Raw genomic sequence first — 27,074 nt, 5'->3', positions numbered from 1 at the left:
TACAGAATTAGGGATCTTTCCTAGAAACGGTGTAGAAGTAGCATGAAAGGTGATAAAGATAGTTCCTGAGCCCAGAGGAGCTGTATGGTGGATTCTACTTGTAAACAATGATGATGACAGCTCTCATAACGCTATTTATTATGAAAGAACATGCTCTCAACCAAAGTGCCATCACAATAGGCACCTACATCCAGAGGTGTGCTTCTGCAACAGAGTGCGCACTTCCTTCGCATCCTGGAAGCTGAGGATTTGCATTATCTGGGAACTTTGTGCTGGGATCTGCTATGGTCTGTATGTGCTTTGGTTTTGCAATTTGAAATTGAGTTTCCACATCTTTCATCCATTAGTAAAATTTCTTTCCTGATTTTGATTTGTAAGAAATATGCAGGTATTTTTCTGGAGTTAGTTTTTTTTTAAGGTGAATTAATAAAATTGCCATGTTACTTCAAAATTTATTTTTATATTTTTCATCAACTTGGGTACTTGAACAACAACATATACAATTAGAAATTATAAGAAAGCTTTAATTACACAGGATAGTTTTCCTACTGTTATGTCTGCAAAGGCAGCTGATGATATTTTAGTGTCTTTTAACCATTTCACTTGTAGTTGATATTTTAAGTTGGAAGACAGTTGTTTTGACTCGGATTATGCCTTCTTAATACTCTACTGTCTTGCTTTGACTGCTCTTACCAAGTATCTGCTCTTTGTTATTGACTGTTTTTAAGTTCCTGTTGAAGTGTGCATGCATGTCAGATAAGAAGGATCTGCACACTTGTGCAGTTTAATCCCACAATGTAATATTCCCTGTGCTTTTCTTGGCTTTACTGATGGTTAGCACCAATTTGATCTCTGTCTTAAGAGTTTCCTGCCTGGCATTATGCTATTCTCAGAACTGCATTTTCAGTTTTTATTGCAGCTGAAAGATCTTGTTACTCAGTACCTATTGTGTATGCATCTGTAAGCTTCAAAGTCAAGAGTTCCCAAGGCTGTTTCAGCACTGTATGACTCTGAGACTTTGTTTCCGAAGGGAGTGATATCAGACTGACACATGCAACCTGGTCTTTTCTTGTTAGCAAGTTTGAACACCTGTCAATTTCCTGATTTGTGATGTTTGTATAACCATTCGTTCACAAAATGCTGCATTTTCTTCAATGTATTTCTTTCTTAACTCCCTATAGTAGATAAGATATGCAGTGTCTTTGATTAACAGTGAGGGTAAGCTGATTCTAGAATGAGGTAAAATTAATTGCAAAGCAATGTTTTTTAGAGTTTGCCAAGTATATTCAGATTTTTACAAAAAGAGGACTTTTTAAAAATAAAATTTGACAACTGGTTTGCATTTGTAGATAGACTCAGAGGTGCTACGGAGTTTGATATTGTGTTTTGTTTGCACTTGTTTCAATAAGTAAGCATTTTCACTCTCTTTTTGGAAATCTAACTCCTTGTATACAAATTTGTGTCGTCTTTCAGTGTTCATTTGGGAGGTTTTTGTTTTGGTTGGTAAGATAATTAAAAAAATAAAGAAAAGACAAAAACACAAAAAAAATCCAAACCAAAAACAACAACAAAGTGTAAATCTGTGCCACTAACCAGCATGAGAACAATCTTGAACATAAACCAGCAAGCCTATACCATAGTGTGAGAAAAATGCAGGAGGATTTTTATTTCAGGGTAGAGCAGGTTATTCTAAAGAATAATTTCAATTCTTATTGCTGAAACATACCCAGCATTTATACAATACTTCCTATTGTAATATAACTGCAAACTTCGACCTCTCAGCGAGGCATATCGATAAATGATACTATTTTACCTTAGTGAGAAACTGAAGAAGAAAAGCTTTGCTCAAGGCTGAGAACATAGACTTCAGTACAGAAGTGAACATGGAAAAGTACTTTGTTCTCTATCTGAAAAGTAAGTCCTGTAAAATCAGATGAGAAAGTCAGGAAAAGGAATGGTGGTGGTACAGAAGAACATAGTTTTTCTCTTAGTGTTTCTCTCTTTCCTTTTTTCTGGCTCTCTCAAAGAACAAACTCACAAGACTGACTGATTGTTGTTTTTTCCCCCTGGACTTTCACCTACTTCCCATACTTATTTCTCTCCCCTTTATTTTGTATGCAACAGCATTTTCATCAGTATTAGTTTTCTTTATTTATGTGAACAAATGCAAGACATTAGGGGTGGCATAAGAATCGAACTCTGTGCTAGGTAAGAACTTCTGCCCATTGTGGAAAGGCTGCCATAGCAGAGGAAAAAAAAAACAAAACCAAAACAACCGAAAACAGGGTGGGAGCAGTATTTCATGTCCTGAATGCTTGGAGTAATCCAGGGAGTGAATCTTAACACCAGTCCCCCTTCTGTGCAGTGAGTTGACAGTCTGAACTGTTGGCTTCATCTGTTTGGAATCCCTTTACTGTTGTAATGCTTGCGTAGGACTAGCATTAGCATATCCCAATCCAGGGATATTTATTTTGTTTAGATGCCACTCATGCTCAATTAGCAGTAGTCTATGACATGCCAGCTCACAGCTTTGGATGACGGAAAGTGGAATGACGCAGATACATAAGAAGATCCTTCTTCTCCCTACTTAAAATTGATTAAAGCAGTAGTGACAGGGTGCTGTCCACAACCTCTAGATATGCCCTGGTATGCTGTGAGACTAAGTGTTACCCAAAAACTTTGAAAGCAGGCTGTAGGTCTGTTCTGTAGGAAGCCTGCTGTGATGCTTGGCTGCCTACATTACATCCGTATGAATGAAATATCCAGATGATTTCCCATTTCCCAGCCATCCCCATGATACAAAGATTTCCAAATGCTTGCAGCCATTGCATGTGAAGTAACTGATGGATGGATCTCTGGTGCTCCTACAGGCATAGTTTGCAAATCAATGTGATTTTGAAAGGACATAGTATGTAGTTGTATGGTTGCTTGTCATTGTGTTATGAATCTTACATAACATTGGTGTTTATTTACATTGCTAGCTTCTGAAATTGGGTACTAGCAAGAAAAAAAAACAGCTTTTTAAAAGTGCAGGAAATTCGTCATCTTTGTTCTTCTCTAGAAACCCTTTAAAGTTTTGAAAGACTCCAAAGCAAACATATAAGAAGCACCTTAAATTTAGAAAATTGACTAAAATCTAAAAATTTAGAAAATTGTCTTTCATGTTTGGAGAACTGTCTGGTTTTCTGTATCATATTCTTTTAATATTGCCTGATGTTAGTGGACTGTAGTATTGCTGTGTTTTACTGAGTAATGCTTTCTTGAATAGATAAAATATAATTTTAGGAAATAGTTTACAAATCTGGGTCATTAGAGATAGGATCCCAAGGCATAATTAGATGTCATTATTTAACTGTTCAGATTTCTACATATCCCAACCCTTATCACTTTTTGTGTAACTGAATTGTGAGTAATATCTCCTGAAAAATATGGGGTTCAGAAGGCTACTACCTTGTTGATTGTGATTTCTAACTTTAGATACAGCTGCACTTTGATGCACATTTACAAGCAAATGATATTTTAAAATTTCCAAGTTGCAGAGTGATGATTTTTTGCTATTTTTCTTTTTAATATTTTCTTTCTTTTTAATTAGTATCATCCTGGATTTTTTTTTCCTGCTAAATAAGATTAAAGCAATATTTAATAGATTTTAAATTCTCTGGGAGAAGAACTGTCTTCCTCCAGTATGCAGTTTACCACTACCTAGTTTATGGATCTGAGATTTAATCTGTGATAGACAATGCACAAATTAAAAATTCCAGTAATAAAAATGTAGCAACTTCTCTCTGTTAAATAGCATTATTTGTAGATTAGTCAAACATGGAAGAGTATGTATAATGAAACTTGTTTGCAAAAGTGTATTTTCACTTCTGTAATCATGATTTTGCAAGCATCTCTTTTTGGGTGCTTTATGTGCCTAAGTATCTGAACTTATACATGGAAAAGTTTCAAAGTGGGTAGTTTTTGTTTCAGCTTTAGCTCTTCTGCATGATGTTTTTTGCAGGATTTGCTAATAACTGGTAAAGAGCAAGCGTTTAGATGTCAATCACAGGGCACTTCTTTCCCACTACAAGTGCAAGTGAATACCCTTGTCCAGGAATCTCTTTTAGGTATTAGAGCCGAGAAAATTTTGATTTCATTTAGTTGGACCGTGTTAACTACAAATCTACTGTTAAAGTATAGACTTTCTTATAATTGTCCAGGTTGTATACCAGTATGTGCAAATGCTTACAGATTAGAGTAGAAGTCTATTTACAGACAGCTACTAGTGCTATTTACTTTTTTAAAAAAAAAATTGAGATTTCTTTTGGTGATTTGAAAATACTCAAAGTATCAATTTTATCAACTAGCTAATGTCCAAAGCCTACCCTAATATAACACAGGGCTTATATTTATAGTCCTGAACTTGTCACCTACTATGTACATTTAAACAACAATCTTAATGATACTTTATTTTTAAAAAAATACTTATCTGTAAATGTTTAATGTAAACCAAAATGATACTTGAAGGCATCTTGAAATCTGTTGTTACTTTTCTTTAATTTTACATTTCCTCCTCTGCTACTTTGAGCTCTGATTACTTTGTAATCACATTTTCTTACTGCTAAAAAGTATTTTTCCTTTCATCTTTTCAGCACTAAAAAGCTCACAGAGGTAATGGGTGGCTGACTAACATAATATCAAGGGAAAGGGTGAGGCTAAATTTATTTCTTAGGTTAAATAATGGACCATGTACAAACCTAAAATGCTTCAAACAGAGGTGCTGTGTTACCTTCACTGTGTTTTCCCAGGAAAGGCCTGCTGCCAGCATTCCAGCATGACTCTTGCTGGGGTGAAAAAAGCAGGGCCAGAGCCCCTTGGCAGCTCTTACTCAAAAGCCCCCACTGAATGGAGAAGCATTATTGTGTTAACTCAGGCTGACAGTGGCTCTCTGAGTTTAACCAGGCCCAGAATAAATGGAGCTGATGACAGACTGACTTCTGATTTAGTCCATCCATCTGCTTTATCATTGTCTTGTTCTGTGAAAAAGCTTAAGTGCTGTGGTGGCCGGCACTTTTGTATGGTCCTAGATAGGCTGTGTCTAGAACTAATCAGCATGACTGAGTTTTTTGTTAACAGGCTAGATTTTTATTTTTTTTCTGTTCTTGCTTCCAGCTTTGGGGTTAGGTTCATGGCACAGTGAGGAGCTTGCCTTCAGAAATTACCTTTTGTATGTAAAAGCATAATTTTTTTGCAATGGTTTTTCCAAATGTGGAAGCTCAGCTGGTGTAAAATTGTCTCCTCTGTCAGAGCCACTGGTTAAATTGACCTGTTTCCAGTTAAGGGACAAGATAATATGTCATACCCACTAAAGATGATTTAGACATCAGTCATTCACTTGGGTTAGCTACTGCATATAAAAAATAGGTGTTGGAAGCATAGCACTAGAAAAGAAATTTGTTGTTTACATGACTAAATATAGGAGTTTGTTATGTGGCAGTCCTCTTATATGTCTGGCAATGCCATTGCATTTGGCTGGCTGACATTTTAGTTTAATTTGGTCTTAAATTCTCAGGTCTTTCTAAGAAAATCTGAGGATTTGGTTAGCTCTTTAGAGTGCTGCTTGTGATTAAGATTGTGGTTAAGGGGCAGCTGTTAGCCAGAAACTGCTTGTTCAGTGCAGAGCCAGGAAATTTTTTATTCATTAAAGATTTCAGTTTGTACAGTGACAAAATAAAGGTGTACTTATAAGTGGCAAGCCTCAATTTTAGTTAATGCACACTTGTGTGGCTTGCCCAATTTTGTTGTACTTTATAGCAAAAGAAAAGGGCAAGAGTATTGTGGAGGTAAGAAATGACTAGTTTTCTAGGAAAACTGCTTGCTTTCCATTCACTGAAGCCAGACTGAAAGAATTTTAAGACCTCTGGGCTTGAGTGCAGTTCCTTGTACACAACTTTACTTGCTCTCATGTGAGACTTCTCATGCTTCTGGAGAGCAGCAGGCTTGCTCTGGGGTAACTACAGTGATGAGTGAGGTGTACATATATGTATACATAAAAAACCAGAAGGAGACAGCTCTTTCCTTGCTGTACTGTATAGGGATGTGCTGCAGCAGGATAAAGAGTGAAAATTGCCTTCCTGCAGATGCTTTGCACCAGCCACTCTTTATCATTTATGGACACCTTCATCTTCTCAGAAATAAGTGGATGGAGTAGTGGTGCCACTTCAGCTGTGGCTGAATCTCTTCTGTACAAATCCTGCTGCTTCCATAGGGGTTGTGGGGTTGCTGACAAATGAGAAAAATCATGAAACATAGTTTTCCTGCTAGGATAGTGAAGTAAATGTGGTGAGTGAGGCTCAAAGCAGCTGACCTGTAAGCAGCCCTTACTCCTTGTGTGGGTACATAATGGCAAGTATTGGCCTCCTCGGGCCTGATGAGCAGGCAGTTGTGATTTCATAACATCCTAAATCTGTGGTAGGTCAGCCACTTCCACATTTTAATTATCCAGCATAGGCTATCAAGTTCTGCACCAGTGGAAAGGAGCCTAGAGCTCATAGACATAACAGTTGATAGAAAGAACACTGGTATTTCAAGGCTCAAAAACAAGATAGGAACTCCAAATCTCACAGATTCAGTTTGTATGTTAAATTTTAGAGGAAAAATAGATTTTTTCCATCTCTCATTCACTGCTTTTTGAAAGGTCCTGGATGTAAGAGATGTGTAAAAGAGGCATTATGCCTCTCAGAGGGTTGCTATTATTTAACACTTTACAGCTTTTTAGCTGCTTGTAAGATCACAGAGCTTCTTGGTCCCTAATAACTTGATAATTTTTTTCATAAATATAAACAAATGGTCCATGCCAACATACAAACAGACCTTTTTTTGTAGCCTCTTTAATTATAGGAAATACCCCAGTATGAAAGATTCTTTCCTTTAGCATAATGGGACAGAAAAAATCAGACAAAATGTTACAGAGTAAATAACTAGGGTGTAATATGGGAAAAATACATTATTTTCAACCACCATAATAACAGATTTTAAAATTATGAAATTTTTCCAGGAATTGAATTATTTAGTTAAGATGCAGACATCATTGTGGCTTTTTTTTTTTTTTTTTTGGCATTTACAAAAATTTTTTTTTTTCCAAAAACTCTTTTTTGGAAAAGTTTTTCATGGGTATGCATATGGAATAACTTTCTTCTTAGTAATAAGGTGGTGTTCATGACAACTGAAAGGTATGAGAAGTATCTAAATACTTGCAGCTCCTTGTGATGGTATTTAGAGCCAAGAATGCTGCCATTGTATTCCTGGTAGGGTGCTGCTTTAGTTGGGGTTAGACTAACATATGAAGAATTTAGGAAAAGAGTGGCCATCCTTTCTTTTTTTCCTAAATCAATTTTGTGTTTCTAAAAAGAGGCAGCTTCTAGTATTATATGAAGTTTTGGTACATCAAATGTGGTATTTGCAAATGCCACTTCAGACTTTGTCTCATAAAGACACTGTACTAAGAAATTGTTCTCCTGTTTCAGTTATACTAGTACGGGTTTTGATATCATCTGCTGAAACTTTACATGTTTAGTTGACTCACCACAGGATTGTAGATGGATATTTCCCAGTCTGTGCTTTTTTTCTTTGTTTGTTTGTGTTTTTTTTTTTTTTTTAATAAAGCTTATTTCAGTAGAAATTGATCCCAGTTAACTCACAACCAGTCCCCATGTGAGCTGTAAACTGAATCTAGGCAAGCTAAGGCATGACGGAGAGTGATGCTACTCATCCTGCCTTGAAACCATGTGAGCAGGGCAGTGGCCAGCATCTGCCTCTTGAGCTTGTTTACCTCTGAGCAGGTCAGAGGTGAACCTGCCCTGTGACTGCCCTGTTATGTGCCTGGTGGGCACAATGTGCTGCCATGGGGGACTGCTACTTCATCTGGGTCGACAGCCAAGGGACACACTGCTGTGCTAGGGCAAGTTCAAGTTCTGCCTGTTGTTCTCTTTGTTTGTCTGCTCCAGGTGTTGAAAAGGAACTGCACAGACAGCAATACCATCTCCAATGGCCAGCAGTGCAGCAGCACTGAATCAAGCTAGTGTGTCAGGCCTGATTACAAGATTCTCTAGAAACAAAATTCAAACAGCTTGCTGCTTTTAATAAGTTATAGTCCACTAATATATGGCCAGCTGCTGAAAATGAGCTGGTTGAATACTTGTGTAAGATCCTACAGTAAGACAATACCATCAACTAAACCTTCCACTCAGGACTGCTGCTGGTTTACGCAAAATGAAGTCATTGTTAATTTTATTCTGGAATAAACAGCCAAGCCTTACAGAAAATATGTATGGTTAACTGTGGAAACCGAGGTCACCAGGAATATTTCTCTTTCTGCTCTGGGCTGCCCTGACCCCCAGGGGAGCACTGGCTTTGACCCTCACTCATGGAGAAAGTTTCCTAGACTTCAAGATAGACTGGAATCTACAAAAGTGGGTTTCACAAAAGTGTGGATTGGATTATAGAAAGTAGTGTAGGTGTATCATGTGGTGAGAAATTCAGGTTTTGGGATTTTTAGTATATTGTGGATGGAAGCAGGATGGAGGGCACAGGGTGTCATCCTGAGTTTCTTCTTCATGCTTCTTCCTTCTTATTCATGGGTTTGGGTGGCATTTTGTAATTGGGCTGAAAAGTCCGCGTTGCGGGCTCTGTGGGATCCGTTATTGGGTTAAAAGGGAAAATAATCTAGGAGTCAGTTCTTAATTGGATAGTTTAGTCTTAAAAGACCTTGAGATTGTTAGCCATTTTGTGCCATTTTGTGCCTTCTAATGAAAAGCTGCCAAATTCACAGTAGTGAGACTGTTTTACTGAAAAGAAATAATAAACACTTGAGTCCGAACATGAACTACCATCTCAAGTGCCTTCAATCCAGACCCAGAGAAATCAACAGCTGGTACGCCCACAGTTAATTTCAACCTCCTAACCATTCCACTATGTCAGTCATATTACCAAGATGTGTAAGTCCAGGAGTATTTTTTGATGCGTGTAAAGATGTGTGGTTTTTAATTGAATTTGTTTACATGATTTGGAGGACCTGTAAAAGCAGGAATTAATGTATTTGAACCAGGCTCTCTGGTTTGAGTTCAAGGTTGACTGTACAGCCTTAATGTAGTAGTTTTATCCAGGGTTACAGACAACCTCATACTGCCAGCTGAGATACTGATATTTTCATAAACATGATTTTTGTGATCCAGAATCAGCTGTTATAACAGAGATGTCTTTTTCTAATGACCAAGAGTAAAATAAATAGCAATAAAGATGGTTTAGTTACCATTAAATCAAATTCTAAGAAGAGGACTTGAAACTGGGTAGGTTTCTCTCTTTCTAAAATACGGTTCCCTTGTTCTATACCGATATCTGTCAATAGACTCAAAACTTCTGCACCAGGTGGTACTTAAAAAGTTATTTCAGTTGAAGGGACTAGAGATGAAGATATTTTTCCTACTCTCTCCCTGTGTAGTGGTTTTTATTGAGCATTTTAAAATATAAATGGAAGGATTATTTTATGTAGAAACAGTGACTTTTTGTAACATATTGTGTTCCCCCTGCCTTTGGTGCTTCAAAGGATCATCAAAATGAAGAGCAATTTTTTGTAAGTGAGAATGTGATTCATGTGTACCTGCTGACACAAGGAAGCAGTTGTATGTTTTCAGAGCTGATCAGAAGAAAGGAAGGATCAACATCCTAGGTTTCATTTAGTTTACACTCTGTAGCAGTATTTCTACAAACTTTATCCCTGGTACATGGGAAAAGTAGCGCAGCTCTAATGAATAGATGGCACAGTAGAGCTTAGAGTAAAAAAAAAAAGAAATAGCAGGATAGTGCTCTTTCACTAATGGAGTAGAAAACAGTCTGTGGAATAGAAAAAAAATAAAAAGCCGGCTGCTGGATAGACACTGTGGACCTGAGCATCTTCAAGTATGTTTTAAAGAAAAATTGCCAAGACAGACTAGAAAACAGACTTTCTTTACATGTTTTGAGTAGTTGATATGTTTGCTAAACTTTATTGGCACTGTGATAAGTAAGGACAAATACAAGGAACATTTGAATTTGTATTTTTAGTGATTTGATAACTTAAAAAAATAAATAAAATTGCTCTTTGCTTCTGCACATGGTTTTGTTGGTGTACTGCTGCTGGCTTTACATGTGGCTGATGTTGTTAGAATGTCAGCAGTAGTGTTATTCTTGACTACTGTTGGTAAGCTTTGTGGCCACAATAGTGGCATTGGTGAATTTGTTACCTCCTGCACAGTGGGGACACCCTGATGTCTTAAAAATTATGCATGGGTAGTATGAGAGTCTCCAGCACTTTGGCTTCAGCTGTGCTTTCTCCATGCACAAAGGGACTTCCTCTACAACTACACATGAAACAATGTTTTCAGTTTGGTAGCTGAAATGAATGAATAAAATAATTATATTTGAAGGTTAATTATGAGCATGTTTGTAAGGATGTTTCTTTACTGAACTCTTGTTATTTGAATTAAACTGCTTACTTCTTTGAGGTTCAATAGCAGCATCTCACAACCAGGGGGACCAAGAGATACTTGAGACCTCGCAAAATGCAAGGTTTTTTATTTTGCTTTCTATATCTGTAGTTATCGGGGATTCTTCCCTCTTAGCCTTAGCCCCTGTTCAGCTTCTGCTGCCACTGAGAACTGGAGCTTAAAAGTACTTCTGCAGGCTAATCCGGATGCATTTTTTGCTTGAGATGTGACGCGTGTCGAAGCAGACCTTATGTTTGGTGTTGCAGGAAGAGTGCTCCGATTCCTCTGCATTTCTGCCCTCTGCTGCTTGCTGATCTCCTCGGCAGAGGGTGCCGGCTCCTGCTACTGCTGCTGCTGTGAATGTTCGCCCTGCTGATCCAGGCACCATGATAGGAAGTGCCTGGGCCTGTCCTAAACCAACAGGTCTGGGGGAAAAAGTGCAAGCCTGACCTATGCTGTGGCCAAAGCAACAAGCAGAGATGAGGGTGCCATTTTTTAGCAAATGTAGGTTGTGGTGTCTCAGCAAGAAATATCCTTGATGCTTTTGCAAAACTATTGTGTGTGTACGTGTGTCAGAGACTTTCTGTTATACACTGCTTGCAGGAAAACAGCTTTAAAAAAACCAAAGAAAATGAAATTAAATCTGTGAGAATGCCTTTAAATTATTTATTTTTTTGCTTGCAATGGAAGTCTCAGGTGGAGAACTTGTAAGTATGTTCAGTCCTAGAGGTGTTAATGTGATGAATTCTTTTACAAATCGCTGAATATCTGTTTGGCTACAGATAAACTATAAACTTTAAAGCCCAACATCCAGATTTCTCAGTAAAATTACTGTATTTTTCCTGTACTCTGAAGCATGGCTAAAGTTTTGCATGCCTGAATATTGGACCCAGGTAAGATTGCATTTTGAAATTTAGTAGTTCCAACCCCCACACCCCCCCCCACCCCCCCTTTCTTATCATCAGTAAAAACTGATGTGCATCTTCTAGCTGGGATGGATTTTCTGCAGCTCTTTTTGGTTGTTGCTGAAAAGGTTTCAGGATGAAGAAGTTTTTGATACATAGTCAGAGCTTGGCAGTTCTAGCACAGCTTTCTGTACATACATCTATTTTAAAAATGCAGCAGCTAAATTTTAAATACGAGATTATAAAGTGCTCTAAAAATTTGTGCAAAGACAAATCTTGGCATTTGGAAGCGGAAACAATTTTTTTTTTTTTTGTGGTCAGGAATATACATCCGTAATTTGATCTTTTTTCCCAGGCCTGTGGAAAATAGATAAGTTATAGGAATGATAATACAAAATAAAACTGTTCTGTTGGAATAAAATAAATCTGTAGGAAGAAAAATAGTTTGATAACTATGTTGTGGTGTTTTGTCTTTTCAGCTAGATACTATTCCTGTGCTCATGTGTCTTTTAGATTGTATAGATGTGGTGGAAATAAAAGCATGCTGCTGTACGTAGGCAGTTTTGGTTTGTTCTTGAAATTGTTATCAGAGCTTGAAAAATGTCCCAGTTGTAGAAAACTAAAGCTGCCTTACTGATCAGAGGCAGAATGAGAGGACAGATGTTGAGTTTTAAATCTTATTACAACCTGTCGTTTCAATCGTGTGACTAAGTAGGAAACTGTGCCTTAATTACTCCTGAGGGAAGAGTTATAATGGTTTTTTTTGTTTGTTTTCTTTCTTTCTTCCCTTCTACCATGCCTTGACTATTGTGAAATAGCATGCTGTATACAAATCTTTATGTTCTTCAGCATCTCTTTTCATCCCCACATCCTGCCCAGCAGTGATGTCTCACCTTTGGTTGTTGCGCATAATTTTGTTGAATGGTGAGAGTCACACTGACCTGTGCTGTGTCTGCTGATAGTTGCTGATGGACTCATAGGTAGCACCACTGGAAGGAATAAGATCCATTTTGATTTGTACTTCTTCTACCAGACTACCAGGGGTCTTTGAGAAGTCTGTTTTCAGACTTGGATAAATCACACTGCTTTGCTTCATAGTCCTTTTTCTCTCAAAAAATTTTCTAATCAAGACCTGGGACTTTAACTGGTATTAGGAACTTATATTTTAATCTGAGGTGAGTAATATAGTGGTGTATTAGACAATAGCCAAGGCAAATCCTCATTTTAGTCAGGAAAAGTATGTGTTGTGCATACACTAGACTGGGTAATATTGGTAATTCTCACTACCTAATGCACAGAGAAAACAGTCTAAAAATGAGAAACATTTTGTTTTTAAAAGCTAGGATTATGATTTTTACATGTGTAGCAGTAGATTAAGAAGTAATTAAAAATATAGGCATATCAGTCATGTAAAGTGACTATGAAAATTAAATATTCACTGAAGGTATCAAATATTGCATCTCATTTTGAATGGAATTCACCTTTGATGAGACATAAACTCCTGGCTAACTTTACAGTCCTGCATGGATGAACTGCATTTGTTACAAAGTTTCAGGTTTTTTTCTCTGGTTTGGAGATTGAACATAAGAGGGTATTGGACAGGAGTGGGCTGGACTGACATACAGAGCATCACTCCTGTTGTCTGGGACATTTGAACACTTCGTGTGAATTCAACTAGCTGGAGCTAGTGAGAGTCTTTACATTTATTTCATCAGGCTGGGAATGGAGCCCAAAGCTGGTTTTATTTGTCATTGTTGTCACTTTGATAAAGAGCTTTGATAGAATCAGCTATTATGCAGAGCTTCTGTGGAGGACTGGAGAAAGCTTATTTAGACACAGACTGTGAGCATTTTTAACATTTCTATCCTTGTCAGGGCAAAAGTGGTCTTCTGCATGTGTACGCATGTAATTGGATAGGCTGGTATCTTTCTGCATCTGCCAAGGTCATTCTGGTGTTTCATGTGTTGCTCAGAGCATTTTGAGCTGCTCCAAATATTGTATGTAAATGGGCAAAAAAGCAGACAAAGTTTCCCAGGTTTTTTTTTAGCAAAGAAAAAAATGAGCCAAAGATGATGATGCCATACCTATTTAGCTCTTATTGGTTTTGTGTGATTTTAAGATGTTTTTCAAATTAGGGATGATTTTTATAGAGACATAAGAGTATCTGTCTAAGAGGACTGAAATATAAAAAATGCATTGATTCCTGTTAAAATACCTAATAATAATGAAAGATTAATAGAAAATCTTTTACTTGAATAATGTCTGTGCATTTTGTATCCATATTGCAAGTCCATCAGAGAATGTAGCTCAATCTAATGTTGTATTTCAGTCAGTGGAGCCTAATAGTTTTCAGTATTCGATGTTACTTTCATGTTTTTTAATCTACTTTTCACTTCAAATTTTGTATGAATGACAAGATTCATTAGTTTTGTGTTCAGAAAAGAAGTGATTATTTATGGGTTATCATTGGTTAAGCAGAGGTTTTTAATTTGAAATGAAGTTTTCTTTAAGCTTTTCTGTGCTACGTAAGTTCATAAGTGAACTAAGTTATCAAATCTAATGTTAATTTGTTATGAATGTACTTTTAGTGATTGTTAAGTACAAAATAGTAACTGATTTTAAACCATGCATAAAAGCAGTGTTAGCAAAAGCGGTTTACTATATGGTGTTACAGTACATAGTAGAAACTTCTAAATACAAGCCACATTGGAGTATTTTAAAAGAAAATATTTATTTAACTGTCAAACTGTTTACTTGGAAATATGGATTTATTGTCAAACTGAGGTTTCTCAGGAGCAGCACTAATTCTTGTAGAAAAATTAGCATAAAAGCATTTTCTACATTTGGACAGTCAGTTGTGAATAATACAAAAATATTGAAAAACGACCCCTGCAGTGCCTCTCACCTGAAATCCATTTCTACAATGTTAATGAGAAATGTGTATGTTTACACTCAAATGTGTGACTTGAGATACTCGTGGTGCTTGCTTTGGTGTTAGATTAGTTTCACAAAAAGAAGATAAATTCATGCAGGTGAGAGGACTCTTACAAAATTTCTACTGTTGTGATAACTGTGTTGAAGACTAATAGGTGTAGGGGTTGTGTGAGTTGTAGCTCTCTTAGCTAAAACCTGGTGCAAAAATGGCTGTATTTGGAAGGGCTTCTGGCTGTAGCCTGTGGACTCTGAGCTGGTGAAGTTTGAACCTTGCAGCACAAGAATGGTTCTGGGTTAATACCTCTGTCTCACAACAACCTACATTGTGGAGTAGGAAGGAGCAAAACCCTCTTGGGATGGAGTGATGCAGGTCTGCATTCGTGGAAGAACCTCAAAAGCGGACATAGTGACTTGGGACAGGGAGGAGTGTTCACCGTCAGGAGTGGGTGTGTTGCTTGCCCTTATCAGCACTTGGCCAACGTCTCCCAGCATGGCCTGGTCTGAACCTGCTAAGCCCTGGCTGTGTGTGAGCTCATCCATGGCTGATGAACTGAGCACCAGGCAGTGGAGCAGAGCCGGTCGGCATGATGGGAAGGCAGCAGCACCCAGCGTGCACTGTTACCGCTGCGCGAGAAGCAGAGACCCTAAAGGCACTCGGTGTCGGTGTGTAGCACGAGAGGCAAATCACTGGTATCTATAGGCAAGGAAACGTACCACAAGCTGCCTCATGCAAATACTGAGACTTCTTGTAAGAGGGATTTAAGTCATAGAGGTAATAAACGTGCTGTTTAGGAAACTACAGAGCTGCCTTTGGCCTGGTTATGTTATCATGTCTCCATCTCCCTCATGTGGAGCCATAAACCCAGCTTCACAGTATGCCTGAATGTGGGACTGGAAGCCACTTGGGTTTTGTGATTGATTGCTTAATTTGACCTAGAGGCATTCAGGTGAAATGCTCACTTACACAGAAAAACAAGCATGAAATTTTGTTGTTTCCCTATGTGCATGAGACAAGGTGTAATGGGTGAGACTAGTTGTTTCTCTTGTTCCAGATGAATAGATGTTCATTATTTTGTGAATCTCTATAGGTGTGGCGCATATTTCTAGCATATAACTAAATAATTGAATGAAAGGTGTGAAGGACACGTTGAAATGAGAATTATCTTTTATTCCTTGAAAGAACAATGATGCTATCATATGCACCTTCATAAGAATTACAATAGCCATGGTTTAATAAGAACTGGAGTGTGAACCAACAAAATTGCATGAAACAACATGCAGTTTGCTTTCAAAATGTTGGTATCTACAGTGTGTGATTTGTGGGCATTTGCTAAGGCATGTTTATCAGAGCTGTATTGGGCTTGTTGCAGTGTTAGTAATCACTTCATATTCCACAAATCTCTGGTTTTGTCTGTGGAATTTTTTTTTCTTTTACAGCTGTACAAAAATGGATGAAAAACTAATTTCTTTTAGCATGAAATTACAACCATTCAGCAGTATTTCTGATGAACTATTAAAGCTTGACTTTGGCAAGGTCTGCAGTAGGAGCACATTGTTAAAATAAGAATGCCATGTTACAGGAGAAGTAAGATTAATCCAGCAATACCTGTAAAAAACTGAGGCTTGTTCTTACACAGCAAACCAGCTTTCTGTATGAAATAGGAATCCTTGTAAAACTTAGTTTGTACTGGTATAGCTGTATCAGTCTTAGGATAAGTGTGCCATTGCAGCTCTCTGAATTAAGTATTACACCTCTTTGCACTTTTTCTAGATATAGCTATCTGCAAAAATGTGTTATGTGGGTATAAACTTCTTTCATGGCTATGCTATGGTAAATACCTACAGGGTGCTTATTTACTTGCAGGGTGCATCTACATAAAAAAAATAGAAATAAGATTTTCATACAATTCTGCATTTTTAGGGTCATTGATAAGTCAGTTGCCAGTATTCTGTCAGAGCAATTACCACCTGAACTATTTGTTACTGCTTTCTGTCTCCTCAAACCTGCTGTCATAACTGCAGCTGTTGTCACACCTTGGTCAACCTTTCTCTGATCTAAATTAGCTTTTAACAGTAGCTTCTCTGTAATTTACATAGTTTTGATTGGATCATATTCAGGGGAAAATAAGTACATAGCAGAATATTGTAAAAAGATTTAAGATTTGTTGAAATTAAACTCCATATAGTGTGGGGTGTTTTTTAGAGACTATTACATACATATGTACTCTGTCATTATGTGGAAAACTTTCAAGAGAATGATAGGATATATTGTGTCTTAAAGGATTGACAGTGGTCCCCAAAATAAGAGTTGAAATAGGTGTTGTTTCTGTTGCCTGTGCAATTGCTCACGAGTGTCTATTGAAAATGCTGCTGCTGTAGATAATACCTGTAAAGACCCTGCTCTGGTAGGGTTGAAAATTAGTGAACCACATTGTGACATTTATGATCTGAAAAAAGCTTCCTGTTCCTACATATTCATACATATTCATAGCTAATGCTTTTATTATCACTAGAGGGCAGTAAATACAAACACGGAATTACATTTCTTATCAGAATGTTTTTTTTTTTGTTTTTTTTTTGTTAAATTTAAAATAATAAGGGAGCCTTACTCTTTATTAAACACCTTTGCTCCTGGGTTTTACTACATACTTCCCCTAAAATAGTTCAAAGGAACATCATCATCTCAGTTTGTTTAGCAACATAAAATTATCGTATTTTATGCATAAGAATTATATATTCCAAAGAAAAATACCTGAAAAATGATACTGCGTAGGCTATTCCATAATTTTAACAAATGTAATTATGACAGGCCAAACCCTTCCAAGAAAACCTTTTTAAAGCAGTATAATCATGCTGCAGTTAGCACACTTAAAACTTTCTTCAAAAGAACTGGAGATATGTTCTACTTTTGGTCATCAGTTCTCAGCCACCAGTGAAGTTCATCTCTTTTAGATATCAGCATGAGACCCAGCTTTGTCTCTGTCCCTGCAGCTCACTTATTGTGTGGCAGCTGGTTGCCACAGTTGAAACCACTTCTCATATTTGTAAAATTACTAATTGTTTGGGACTTTTTACTTAAATCCTATAGTTTCTCTCCTAGCCTGGATTCTTATGTGGAACCCAGAGAATTTTGGTGAGGTTGCTGTAGTTTTCTTGTAGTTTTCTTTTCTTTTCAGTAGTTTTCTTGTCTCTGGCTGTTGCTGCTTCCTCTAGTCTGGCTGGGTTTTGGGTGAATCCATCCACATGCTCTTGCTTGCTGGATGAAATGACCATTCTTTTCTGCTGTGGTCTTCCAGCACTGAGTAGACTCTCCACTTTGTGGGGAAGCTTTGGTGGTGTACATACTAGCACAACTCACAGATAGAGCTGGCTAATGTTGTAAAAACAGTGCTGTGTTTGTGACGAGTAGGAGCTGGATTTGACATGGGTGATTATTGCTGTTCTCTGATGTGTGAAGGTCAGTCTAAAAATCATAGAATCATAGAATAGAAATCATAGAATAGAAATTTTTGGGTTGGAAAGGATCTTAAAGATTATCTAGTTCTAATCACCTGCCACAGGCCTTGTTTTTTCATGTTTTCAAATGCTCTTCATTTGGCTTCTGGGATTTCTTCAGGCTATCTGTTCTTGTTTGTAATGCATACAACCTTGAAAACTGAAACTGGTGATATGCTTAGATATCTACTTATTTGCTTTACTTTTTGCTGCTTAGTAGACAAGATGCACTACATCCAGCACACTTGTATTCAGAAGTGATGCTCAGACATCTCTGAAAATGTTCTTAGTGCAGTTTCATAGTCAATCCAAGGGGTTGCATTTGAGAGCACTGCTCTTCTCTCAAAGCTAAGTACATTTTTGTATTACCCATCACTTATCTGTAGTAGGAAAGGCCAAGGTGGTAAGTGGTTAGTAAATAATGTGACGGTTCATAAAAGTACTGCAACTGAATCACAGAATCAGAGAATAAGGTTGAAAGTGACCCCAGTGGGTCATCTGGTCCCACCTTCTTGCTCAAGCAGGACCATCCTGGAATGCATTGCATGGGATTGAGTCCAGATGGTGCTTGAATATGTCCAGTGAGGGAGACTACACAGCCTCTCCGGCAATCTATTCCAGTGCAGTCACCCACATAGTAAGGTTCTTCCTCATGTTCAGGGGGAACTTTCTGTGCATCTGTGTCTGCCATTGTCTCTTGTACTCTAGCTCGGCACCACTGAGAAGAGCCTGGTCCATCCTTTTAACATCCTCTCTTCAGTTATTGTATACATTGATGAGGTTCCCTCTCAAGTCGTTTCTTCTTGAAGCTGAATGTGCACAGCTCCTTCAATCTTTCATTGTAAAAGAGATGCTCCAGCCCCCAAATCATCTTTGTTTCCCTCTTCTGGACTTGTTCCAGGAGTCCCATGTCTCTGTTGTCCTGAGGAGCCCAGAACTGGACACAGCACTCCAGGTGAGGGGCTGAGTAGACAGGCAGGATCACCTACTGTGACCTGCTGGCAATGTTCTTCCTACTACACCCAGGGTACCACTGACCTTCCCTATGTCATCTTGTAGTGTGTGTTGGTTTCAGCCCAGTTGGTTTGAAGCAGTTTCAGCTGCCTTCCGTTGCTTCTTGATGCTTCTTTGGTGCTAGAGGATCAGGTCTGGTGTGCTGTGTTTTCTTATTTCTGTGATTTTCCACAGTAGGTGTGGTCTTATAAGTTAAATAGACTGAGTTTTTTCTTTTATTACAGAAGATTTTGTCTGTCACAATAATAATATTTGCAAGTTGTTTTTCCTACACAATGTACATAATAGAAATTAGGAAAAGATACGCTAAAGCTGTGTGCACTGTTCAATTACGTGTGTTGCCAGAATAAGAGGCTTAGAGCCTCTCTTTTTATTTAGTCACAGAAGACACAGATTTTTGGGGGTGACAATATCATTATGAAATTCCCTGTTGTGACTTTACATACTCTTCAGGGTTCCTGCTTTCTTCAGTGTAGTTTACCTAGTTGTGAACCATGTTCCTTATTGATGGTGTCCTTGCAGACATTAAATTCCCTGAACTGTATGTAGTTTTCCCCTTAAATTCCCCGAACTGTAGTTTACATTAATGATGCCAATATTTTAAACAAGTGAGGCTGCTGGTGGTGACTTTCACATACTCAGTTTATCCCATGAACCATTCCTCCTCCCAGTTGTTTCTGTTCTCAGGAAATTTTCACACTGGAAATCTTAACGGTAGTGACATAATTGCAGATCATCAACAAAGAAATTTAGTAACATAAAACAGTTTCAAGTCATGCAAGACCTTACTTAAAACAGTCCTGTTAGATGAAGACAGCCTGTTTATGACCATTAGGAATGAGTCTATAGTCAGAATCTTAGCCCACTCAATGTGCCTTCTCTCAACATTGGGAGTGGTGCAGAATATTTTACAGTTATAAATCAAATGCTCTGTGAGAGTACAAGAATATTACATGTTCAAACACATAACTGATACTGACTGGCATTAATTACACTTTTATGTCTCACTTCCTTATCGAGCAAAAACATGGAATATGTGCATATCAGCTTTTCTGCCATTGTACCCAGGACTGGGGTATCATGAAGTGGTCTGAACATACCTATCCATCCAGCTTGGGAATTTTAAGTAGCACAAATTAACATTTTTAAAGTCTTTAAAAGTATGCTAAAACTGAACTTTGCCGCTCCTGGGATCCCCGCCACCTCTTTTTATGACTTCTTTGGAGAAAATTGTCCAGAATCATTGATTGAATAATAGCTAACATTTGCTAAGGGTGTTAAGGGACTTCATCATCTTTGAGTCTTTCAAGGTCATTGTCTTGATTTTTTCAAAACACATAACAGTGCTCATAAAAAAAAAAACAAATTTATTACTCACTTACTGTAATTTTAAATTACACCTTTCCCATTTCCATATACTTTGATTGATTGGAACCATTGTATAAAATGTCATTATGTTCTTCCTCCCCCATGTTTTATCTTCATGGATGTATATTTGTATAAAAAACAAGAATCTCTAAATTTTGTTTTTCTTATCTTGAATTCTTCTAGGTATTTAGTTAGTGGCAGCTATTTGCCATGCACTCATCTATCCACCATAACCTCCTCTAAAGCTAGTTATTCAATGATTGTAACCTGGGAATTCAGGAGGAAAATCAACCAAAACTATTCTTGTAATTAAGAGCTGGTGTGAATTTCATGACTCTCCACATCTAAGGTCATGTTGCCAAAGTCAGGGGGCATGCTTTCTAAATCAGTGAAGTCATACAATTAAATTCTATTACAGCAATCATTAATTTTATGAGGTTGAGACTATGAGTCTTGAAAAAATAATACAAGTCAGTAATAAGCAGTGTATATGAGGTGTAATTGCCTATTATCAGTATAGTTAATATGGAGCTAGAGTGAATTGATGTAATGTATATTTACATTGGAGGGAAATGTTTTTTCCTGTTTATATAACAAAATGACCCAGCTGATAATTTGATAAACACCATTCTTCAATAAATTCTACCAACTGTAACTCAGTAATTCTTATAGATGTATCTTTGTCTCATACGTTAATCGGGAAGAAAAAAAAATTGATGATTTTTTAATGCATGCTTAACAGCTGGTGTAATTTACATACCAGCCATTTAAAATATTTCTTATCTGAATCAAGTTCTTTTGGGAACAGTTCTTTGGGAAGAGTTATTAATATTTCATGAGGAAGCAGCCTTTAGTAGCAAAGTAAGAAAAAATATTTAAGACTTGACTTTCTCCTGTCTTCTCATACAACCTATTGCAACCAAAATTTCATACCCACATGCTTCATTCCTAAAGTAGACAGAAGTTATTTTACCATTTTCTAAGTCATGCTTGAAATTGCCTGCTGAAGAAAGGCGTCATTTTTCCAGTTCTGTGTTGATGCTGGGTAGGTGGCAGCAGTGCTCTCTTTTGGACGATAGGAAGACAATGAATCACAGATGTTGAGAATCTTTATATTCAGCATTATGAAGTTGAGCTGGAAGAATCAGGAGAAATATTTTCTAAAAGTTCCTTTTGACTTCTTTAATGTCTTGCTGAATGTCTAGGACCCCCAGATCTGTTTTCAAAACTTAATATACATCTAGCTTCATCAATTCAGACCGAGTATAACTGTGAATATTAAAATCTGTCAGAAATGTTTTATATTATCTATTTAAAGGCAAACAGTATGCCTTTCATATGAAAATACTTTAAGTACTGATGATCTGTTGATTGTATCCAGTTGTCATACTGCTCTAGGTTTCTCTGCTGTAAGGAAGAGATTTGTTCATACCATATTTTGCCCTATTGATCTTTACAAGTTCAATTCTTTTTGAAGCACTTAGTGTTGCTGACTACTTCAGCCAAAACCTCTCTTATGACCATTCTCAGTCAGCATCTTCCAGTGAATCAGCAGAGTGGGATTAGGCTGAATGCTGCACCTCATTCTGCTTGTTCTTAGGCATTTGCCCATTGTCACTCTTTTGACACAACAAAGACTCAGAAATTTGCTGCAGTAGTGCATGTGCCTTGCACAGAGTGGAGCAAGATAATCAGAGAACCATGGAATGGCTTGGGTTGGAAGAGACTTTAAAGATCATCTAGTTCCAACCCCCCCTGCCGTGGGCATAATGTATTCCTCCTTTCAAGTTTTGGTCTCTGAGTGGCAGATGGTGAGATCTTTTATTTAATGCTTGAGTCAGCTCACTGACACACTCCACTTTCAATCAATCCCTTCTTTTTTTCAATGATGTATTGCTGTAATCTGCTGAGGCAGAAAGAGCAAAAGTTGAATAAATACAGTGAGAATTTGAGGACTCTTATTATCTCACTTCTTACATCTCCATGGAAGTTTAACATTTACTGGGAATTGTAAGACACATGACTTGCTTTAGCTTAATAGTAACTGCGTTTATCTCTTTAAATAAAAACACATTAGCAGCCTGGCCCAATAGTCTGAGGTAGATCAGTTTTTAATGTACATGGCATAAAAGCCAGAAAATTTTCATTGTTTAAATACATCATAAACTACTCAAGAAATGAGATAGATCTATTTATGTTGGGTTTCTCCCCCATAAAAAACACCTCACAATGTATTTTTCTTCCATATGAAAAAATAAACCCACTAGGCAATCCAGACAGATGTGTGCACAATACTAATTTTTGACTGCTTGAATGGTGTGTCCATTGAAAACTGGTAAATGCTGCTGAAGTGACGAGACTTTAGCCCAATTATTTTTGAATGGCATGTGAATGCTGTAGGCAGGGATGCCATTAAGAAAGAGCATTTGCTGTCAGGGGAAAAAAAAGAAAAAAAAGAAAAAAAGAAATATCCCATGCCCAGGAGAGTCCCTGGAATCAGCCAATGAGAAATTACCGTACATCATGATACCAGCCCTGCGGATTTATATCTTTTAGGGTGACACACTATTGGCTGTTAGTATGGCTCTATGGGAGGGATCGCTGCCACTGTCTGTGGCTTCCTCTTCAGGTCCTTATTTGGTAGCTGTTGATAGAGCAAGTCTTTGAGCAGCTGAGCATCTTGACATACATTATTCATTAAATCCTGGTGTTCAGGAAATATGCATATCCCTAGCTCTTCAGAAATTTCTTCAGCTCGTACAATATGTGTCTTCAACGTTGCCTCTGAATGCTTGGATTTTCACAAATGGCATTTATACAATCGGAAGACCACACGGTTGGATTTCATTTCAGTATGCCTCCTGAGCACACAGTTGCTGAGAACCTGAAGACCAGCAAAAAGAATTAGGAGAGGGAAGACGGAATCTTTATTCTTGGAAGTCTTTTGCAGTGTCACATAGCAAAGAACTGATAGCTTAGATTGGTAGTATAGAAAAAATCAAAAATGCCTGAGGCAAACTATTTACTCTCAGTTTCTTGGGGCTACATAAAGGTAGGATTTTGTTTTATGTTTTAAGAACTTTGATGTATGGTGCATGATTGCATGATCACGGGATAGTGTGAGGATTTGTGGGTGATATGATTATGAATAATTTGAAGTGGAAAATCAAACAGCCTTTGTTCAGCAAGAAGAATGAACTTCACAGTATAGTCTTTCTTAGAAACTGTGCTGGGACTTTTAAAATAATATTACTTCAGTGAATTATTAGACCAAATGTAAAGCCATTGAAATTCAGAACAGTTTTGTGTTCTTTCAGAAAAAGGTTGCTACAAAACTATATTTCTAGTCACTAAAAGGTTTTAAAAACTCCAATTATCTCAAACAGAGATACTATACAATAGACGAGAGCGTGAGTAAAGAAGCTGAGGATAATGGGTGGATGCATGACTCGTACTGGTTTTAATAGCTGAAGAAAGGTGAAATTATGAACACTGTGTTTCAACAGCGTTTTTGGTAGCCTCTGTGAGTGTGACAGCTTATTGATGAAAACATTGGAAATTGCCATATTTTAATTCTGATCTATGTTGTTATGTGGGGCAGTGTGAACTGGCTTGAAATAGCAATACTGCTAGAAAATGGAATGAAATAAGCTTTATCTCTTTTATGGAAAAGTTTTGCATTAAGGAGTTAAATCAGTATGCCTGTCAACACACAGAACTGGAATCTGCTTAATAGAAAACCACATCTGAGGTTTGGTTTATCCCTAAAAAATTACGTTTGTGCTTAAGAAAAATGCTGCTGCTTGTATACTTTTATAATTGTTATCGAGTGTGTAAAAAAAAATTATCCTGTGCTTGACATACAATAAGTGTACCAAATCATTCTGCTTTAAAGAAATTCTGATTTCTCCTGAACTAAATAAAGCATATGTTGAATTAAATGACTAAAAATAGCACAAGCATTATATTTGAACAATTGAATTTCTTTTATTAATACCTACTTTTACAATAGATGTATGCCTTTTAAAATCTAAGTGCAAAGCTTGATTATGTCCAATTATGAGCATTTTCAGCTAATGCTGACTTGGTACAATATATTATCAAGGATTTTGATCAGTCTGTGAAGAAATTCATCCCATTATGCTACCTAGGTAGATTACTTCCTTGTATGCCAAAACAATAAGGTGAAATAACTTTGCATTTCAGCTAAAGGTAATTTATTGTAATTTATTAGAAAGTATTTCCTGCATTTCTAGGCAGCTGTTGTTAATGTTCCTCTTGCTAAATCAGAAAAATTCAATCACCAGTTAAAAAAAATTAAAGTTCACTCTTACTGTTTAGCCTTTAGAATTCATAGACTTCTTTTTTCTAATTGAAGTTTAGCAGAGGCCATGGTGTAATTGAGTACACATGGGGAAAAAATGTTCTTTGTATAGAGAGTGTCCTATACTGTCTACAGACGATGATTTTAGTTAAGAAGCTAAGTTGTCCTTGAGCACAATTTTATTACAGTGCTTTTTGAGAGAAAAAATGTGAGAAGAAGCAAAGACTTTCTGTTTTTTGTGACATTCCAAACAGTTATATAGAGCATTTATGAAATTCTGAAGATTGAAATACCTTATTCTCAGATTGTAATATAAGATATAAGATGTATCTTTTTGTTTGTAATATAAGATATAACACTATATATGTTTCTGTCCCTTATTATATACGTACTTCTGTGTGCTTCAGGCTGTACTTTATGTCCTGTCAATTATATTTTGGAAAATGGGAATGTTTACCCCTGATTTTTGTTGAGTATCTTTTACTGAAAAAAATGAACACCACTACCATAATGACAGCCTTAGAGATATCTGCCTTTCTGTAGCTTATTTTAAAAAAACAGTGCCTGGCCTTGATACTAATTAAACCCATGGGCTTCCAATACAAACCTTTAGCTATTAAGAATGCTGTTTATGTATGTAGAAAGCTGCTAAAATCAAAGATAGTTCTGCATCAATAAGCAGTACAGACAGAAGCCTTATGTTAATTTGTAAGGCTGACTTATTTAAAATTCCTTGTTATATTGTAGAATACAAGCTTTTCAAATCTAGTAATATAATAATAGTTTATTCATTTTGAGACACAAGCATATTCTAAAAATAACATTGGTAGGCATTTCAGAAACAAAACATAGTCATGTAAGTGGAATGTTCCAAGTATTAGTAGTATGTTCCATACATATATTCTATTTCTTCTAAGCTTTGAGAAACTTTACCTAGAAAAGAAGCAGCCACAAAGGCTGATACTGGGATCTTTGCCCCGTGGATTTGGGAGCTAGTGCTATGAGAGTCTCCTATCACTTTTAGCATTTTTATTTCAGCCTCCTCTGGACTTGGAGCATGATAAATGTTCAAACTGAAGGCCAGGCAGGACTGGGCTTTTTGGGCCATGTTTCACCTTCAGTATTGGTGCCAAAGGCTGTGCTGGAGGCAGCCTCTTTAGAGTCCCTGGGGTGCAGCAGGTTTCTCTACAGGAGCAGAATGCCTACAGGGAAGAGACCCTGCTGCTGCAGGGAGTCTACAGCAAAAGTGGTTCTGTGTGCTTCCTGTTGACACAACTAGCTGCTGGCTGCTTCTTTACTTAAGCTCTTCGTTACTGAGCCAAGAACTTTACACAAAATTTGTAAAATCTTCTAAAGTGTAAACAATAACCCATATATATTTAAAGCGTGTGGTCCAGACTTGTTCATGGCCATAAATCAACTCTATTTGGATCTTAGAGGTCGTGATTCTTTCTAACATATGTTCAAATTCTTCCAAAAAATGTACCAATGCTCTGGTTGCTGTCTGGGAATATGGTTACTCCAAAAGTTCGTCTCTGTTTTTCTGTGTCTTTGCTGACATCAGAAAAGAATCTTATTTTTCAAAAAAACTCCTCCATTTATGCTTATCCTAGGCTGACAGCAGTAATATAGATACAGAGATGTGCACACGTTGGGCTTTAGCCCAGAAAGACCTAAACTACAAACCTCTTCTTGGGAACTTAAATAATTAAGGAAATCGTTCTCAGTTCATTATCATTTTATCATTAAAGTATGTACCTATATTCTCATGTATTACATGGGTGTGTAAGGGGAGATAAAGGTGCGCATCTATTCTTTCACTTTAGAGATATTTTTAATGTTGTTTGAATGCTCTGCTTGTATTTGTGTTGAGAGCTTTGCTCCTCCTTATTCCCCACATACCCCTGACCCCAGCTGAGATTAAAATCTAAAATAAATAGAAACAAATGAAATTTTGAAAATTATGCTTAAGGAAATATTTTCAGGATACTTTTTAGAAAAGCGCTTATGGCTCCATTGCTCTGACATTAGTATTTGGCAGTGAAGAACTGTTTAATTGACTTAGTGGGAATTTTATTGCCAGTTTATTTTTAGGGTGATTTTCTAAGGATGTAGTAAAGGATTGTTGTATTCCAAAGGGATGTATGTGTCATTTTTCCAACCTAACAATGCCTAGTCAGATGTGTGAAAATCTTTCTTTCTGAGAAAAATACAATATATGCATAGATCAGCCAAAAACCTCTGCTTCCTCCCCATGCTGAGCTCACATAACATAATTAAATTGTATGGTTTAAATGTTTATTAATAATGAGAATTTTGATCTCTATGATTTATTTTCTTGAATTTGGAAAGTATATGGCATTCAGATTTTTAAAATTCTTATTCAAAATATCATCTTTAATATTTACTGCTGTTAGGAACAAGGTGGTTTTATGTACTTTTAGGCTTGTTTTGAACATAACATGCAACATGTTATTTGCAGGAGGCCAAATTATGAGATTGTGGATTCTAAATAAGTTTCAAGCACTT

General features: G+C 37.0%; 1 protein-coding gene across 12 annotated transcripts in view; it reads left to right on the top strand.

Annotated features, from left to right (window-relative positions):
- Positions 1-27,074, top strand: part of PDE4D (phosphodiesterase 4D) — a 530,024-nt gene that overhangs the window by 486,515 nt on the left and 16,435 nt on the right. The window contains exon 1 of one of the 12 annotated variants that reach the window (XM_038123337.1): positions 11,459-23,273. The exons of the other annotated variants lie outside the window; for them this stretch is intronic. Within the exon in view, the coding sequence (XP_037979265.1) occupies positions 23,226-23,273 (48 nt within the window). The 5' untranslated portion in view covers positions 11,459-23,225. Of the gene's footprint in view, positions 1-11,458; positions 23,274-27,074 lie in introns of those variants that run through there. 12 annotated transcript variants of the gene reach the window in all.

This window comes from Motacilla alba, chromosome Z (genome assembly GCF_015832195.1).
Source record: "Motacilla alba alba isolate MOTALB_02 chromosome Z, Motacilla_alba_V1.0_pri, whole genome shotgun sequence".
Lineage (NCBI taxonomy): Eukaryota > Metazoa > Chordata > Aves > Passeriformes > Motacillidae > Motacilla > Motacilla alba.
This window is presented reverse-complemented; position numbering and strand designations above follow the sequence as displayed.